Source organism: Castanea sativa, chromosome 5 (assembly GCF_040712315.1).
Source record: "Castanea sativa cultivar Marrone di Chiusa Pesio chromosome 5, ASM4071231v1".
Taxonomy (NCBI): Eukaryota; Viridiplantae; Streptophyta; class Magnoliopsida; order Fagales; family Fagaceae; genus Castanea; species Castanea sativa.
In genome coordinates, this window is record NC_134017.1 from 65,679,635 (window position 1) to 65,683,863 (window position 4,229).

At 35.3% G+C, this 4,229-nt stretch overlaps 1 protein-coding gene across 1 annotated transcript; it reads left to right on the forward strand.

Annotated features, from left to right (window-relative positions):
• Positions 1-278: 278 nt before the first annotated feature.
• LOC142634182 (uncharacterized) lies at positions 279-2,706 on the forward strand. The gene is made up of 2 exons (XM_075808476.1): positions 279-871; positions 1,840-2,706. Exons 1-2 carry the CDS (start codon positions 439-441, stop codon positions 2,355-2,357), a joined length of 951 nt encoding a protein of 316 aa, XP_075664591.1. The 5' UTR covers positions 279-438; the 3' UTR covers positions 2,358-2,706.
• The last annotated feature ends 1,523 nt before the right edge of the window (positions 2,707-4,229 follow it).

A 4,229-nucleotide genomic window follows, 5' to 3' on the forward strand; every position in this document is an offset into this window, starting at 1 on the left:
AATAAGAATCTTAAACTAGCCCACATACATGTTAACTAAAAATTCTCACAACAACACTCGCTAGCTCACGCCTCCTCTATCTATATATATAACGCCGTTAACATTAGAATTATATAATTATAACTCCATCTGTTGTCATCTCTCTCTCATTCCAAAAAAAGGTTGTCTTTTATGTACACATCATATCGCCACAATCACAACATAGCCACACCATACTTCCAAAAGCCACATATCTCTCTCTCTCTCTCATTCTTTGTTTTTCTATATATTTAACCCATTAGCCTCTTTTATTCTCTGTCTTCTTCACATATCGTTTTCTCTCAAAAGAGCTTCTTATTAGTAGTGAGCCATTGAAAAAAGAAGAGATATTTTAGACAAAAGGGTATTGGATATAAGTAAGTGTTTGGGGGTTTTTTTTTTTTATCAAACACTTTTACAATGGCTAGAATTCCTGTGAGGTTTGAGAGGGTAGCAGCTGCATTCAACGACGCGTCTTCACGAGTTAGACTCTGCGAGAGCAGTGGGAGCGAGCACTCGCCAGCAGCAGAGAGTCTCACTGATTTGTCAGATCTTGTCAAGTCGTTCATTGAAAGAGATGGCAGAGTAGTTTTCTATATGGATGATGATCAAGTTGATCAGCAGCAAATGGAAAAAGACCAACGTGAGCATTCGGATTGGTCTGATTCTGAAACTAAGGATATGCTGCAGAATCTATTTGGTTCCAATGATGATGATGATGACAGTGATCGTGATGTGAAGCTTAAAATTCGAGCTGAGCTTGAATTTGCTAGAGGGCTCATCGGCGACATGTCGTCCCCTGGGTTTAAACGACAACTGATGGCTCGTTTACGTGACAGCGGTTTCGATGCTGGTTAGTACCATATGAAATTATGGATTTGCCTCTTGTTTTTCTTTTCATCTTCAATACCTCCATTGACACAAAAAAATTTCAATCTTAACAAGAAAAATCACAACTCTTTTTAGGAACTATTGGAATAGGTTTTTTTTTTTTTTAATTTTTTTTTTTTTACAATAAATGTGATATAGTAGCAAACTCATATGGAGTAGAATTTTATTTTATTTTTTTCTTTTATATAAGATAAAATTTTTACCTTAATTTAATTTAATATAATTTATGTATTGGTATGAAACTCCCGAGACAGGAATCCCGTCCTTTGCCCCCAAAAAGAAAAAAACGTTTTTGAAAATTTCTAAGTTTAAGTTACTTATTTGTCCTTTTCTCCTTTAGATAACTTAATCACAAAGTAGATTAAAAGAACCAATGGCAAGTTACAGCTAAGGGCCCCATTAAAATCCGGGTTCTTAATTAGGTAGTGTTTACTTTTCGGGGATAATGTTAAGAATATTTAGATGAGTTGTCAATCTTGTGTGTCAAGAATGGCATGGGTCTCGTGAATTTGTGAAAGAATTTAGTAACATTCTTAATTATTATGAGAAGTGTCATTTAGCATCATTAAATCTCGGCTTTTACTTATAAAAATAGTTTCATAAGTACGCAGGAAAATCGTGCAAATTAACTTATGATGATTATGATTATATCAGCTGAGTTGTTTATACGTGTCATCAAATAGGTCTTATCTATGGTGATAAAATATTAAAATTTAATGACTTGCTTTTCAAATTGATGTATTAACTTTTAAATACAAGAAAAACAAAACACTATTAAAAAAATAGTTATTATATAATTGATTTGACATATAATTATATTGTTTATTATGTATATTTGTAAGTCTTTACTCTTTAGTAGTAAATGCACTATGCCGTATTGGTATTGCAGTGTTGTTATATGTTCTAATTACATGAACCCCATCTGTGCAGGCCTTTGCAAATCCAAGTGGGAGAAAACTGGACGATTCCCATCTGGGAATTACGAATACATTGATGTTAATGTAAATGGAAACCGCTACATAGTAGAAGTTTCACTTGACAGACAATTTGAAATTGCTCGTCCCACCGATCAATATGCCTCGTTGCTCAATGTTTTCCCTAGGATATTTGTGGGTAAAGTGGAAGAGCTAAAGAAGATTGTGAAGCTGATGTGCAGCGCTATTAAAGAGTCCATGAAAGGCGTGGACTTGCATGTACCACCATGGAGAAGAAAAGGTTACATGCAGTCAAAGTGGTTTGGTAATTACAAGCGGACCACCAATGAAGTTCCTTCAAAAAATGCACAATATGGTGAGGCTGTTGCTGGAAAAAGATCAGTTGGATTTGAGGCCAAGCCATCAATATCTTATAATTGCAGAGAAGATTTTGCAAGCAAGGTTGGTTTAAGAGTTGGACATTTGACTGCTGTGTTTAATGGCAATGCCAATGGCATGGGCTTGCAATTGTAGCAATGTGAAATGAACTAGTAGGATTGCTTTCAATTTGGTGAGCGGTTTAGGGTGTTAAATTTTTTGGAAGAGATTAGATTGGATGTTGAAGCCTCCGCCAGCCACATATATATATGTTCTTAAATTATTCCATTTCCTTGTTGATTTTTTTGCACCCTTGTCTACCGAAAATGGAACTTGTAGCATGCAGTTGTAGTATATTTGGCCTTTTTGTTTATAGGCATGCAGTTGTACGTAGGTAATTGGAACTTGTAAAGAAAATTTTGGAGGATTGAGGTTCTGACTAAGGACCAATTAAGGTTTACCTTATTTGAAGAATACTCTAATAAAGATCAATTTATCCTGTTGTACTGTGAGTTTGATCAATACATGATTTAAGTTTTAGCTTCAATCTTTGTGTTTGAATGCAGTTTGCGGATTGTTTATGTGCTGTGACCGAAAGAGGATGTAATTAAAAGTGCATTTGGCAAAGAAAAAGAAGATCCGCTAAGCTTGAAATCTTCTTGTTTTAGCTGTTATTGTTCAAATGCAAACTTCTATTAGCCATGAAATTCGACCGTTTGATAATTTTTTTTTTTTTTTGAAGTTTATGTAAAAAAAAAAGTTAGTTGTCTATAATATAAAGACTAATATTGAAGAGACTAATATTGAAGAGGATGAAATTAAGATGGACGGTTAGATTTTATAGAAACAACTTTGGACGGTCATACTAGGGTGACAGACGAAAAGAGTAGGTAACACAACGACGTATGGTGAGTAGACAGACTAACTTGGATGGACGGACAGAAATGTAGACGGACACTAAGGCGGACGGCAGCTAAAGCCACGTGGCACCCACATGGTTTATTTGATCCTTAAGAAACCTCAAATAGAAAAAACTTATGCTCCATGATTAACTCTAGACAACAGAATCTCTATAGAAAAAGGATCCCACAAAATATGTGCATTTATGAGGTTCTCCTTTACAAGAAATGTTCCCCTTTGCCAAGGAACCGAGGTCGGTTCTCCTACTATTATAAAAACCCAAAACCCTCAGATACTAAGATACGCATAATTGACCCCAGGTCTAGTACTCTAGAGTTGACAGTTTTTCTAACTTGACATTTGGAGGGTATTTGACCGATACTACACAAGTACTCTCTTGAGGTCTTCTTTTTTGGTGTTGTGCAGGTGTTGCTTTGGCACGTAAGAACTGTGTAGCTAATTGATGATTTTTGGCGTCATCAAATATTTACAAATTTATAGCAACATAAAAAAAAAATGTAAAAATTGCAAAGCTCGGGTCAACAACTAGATGCTAGACAAATCTAACAATACATAGAATACAATTTGAGATTATAAACCACAATAAGATTTTTAAGAAAACATTTGATACTTATACAATATGATAAATATTAGCCTAATTAAATGTGATGATAAAAACAAACGTTCTGCAATTGTTAGTCTCCCACTAAATATTTACCTATAGTTTTGTATTATATTATAGATCTAAAAAGGAAACGATTATTATTTGTTCAAGAAGCCATTATTTTTGTAATTTTTGGGTTTTAACATTTGTGTTGAGGGTCTCTTCTCTCTAAACCGTGTTTTTTCCTTCGTTTATGTTAGTCTTGGTGTTCTATCTACACTTTGCTAGTAAAAGAATAGTGCAATGACTAAATAAAGATCTAAATAAATAAAAACATAGATGTTGTTGACATTTATCTTGGGAAGCACGAACGCGGCACTAGAGGAGGCGCACCCGCGTTCGACGCGGGGTGTGGTGGGCAACGCCGCTGCCCGCGCGTCGGTGCCACCCCCTTTTTTTTTTTATATGCACTGATTCGCATCGACTCGTCGCCGAATCGGGTTGACTCATGCCGATTTGGGCCA

Excerpts from the sequence above, each read along its gene's own strand:
- LOC142634182 (XM_075808476.1), top strand. The coding sequence starts at position 439 with ATGGCTAGAATTCCTGTGAGGTTTGAGAGGGTAGCAGCTGCATTCAAC. Across the intron at positions 872-1,839 it reads TGACAGCGGTTTCGATGCTG|GCCTTTGCAAATCCAAGTGG; the intron begins GTTAGTACCATA and ends CCATCTGTGCAG.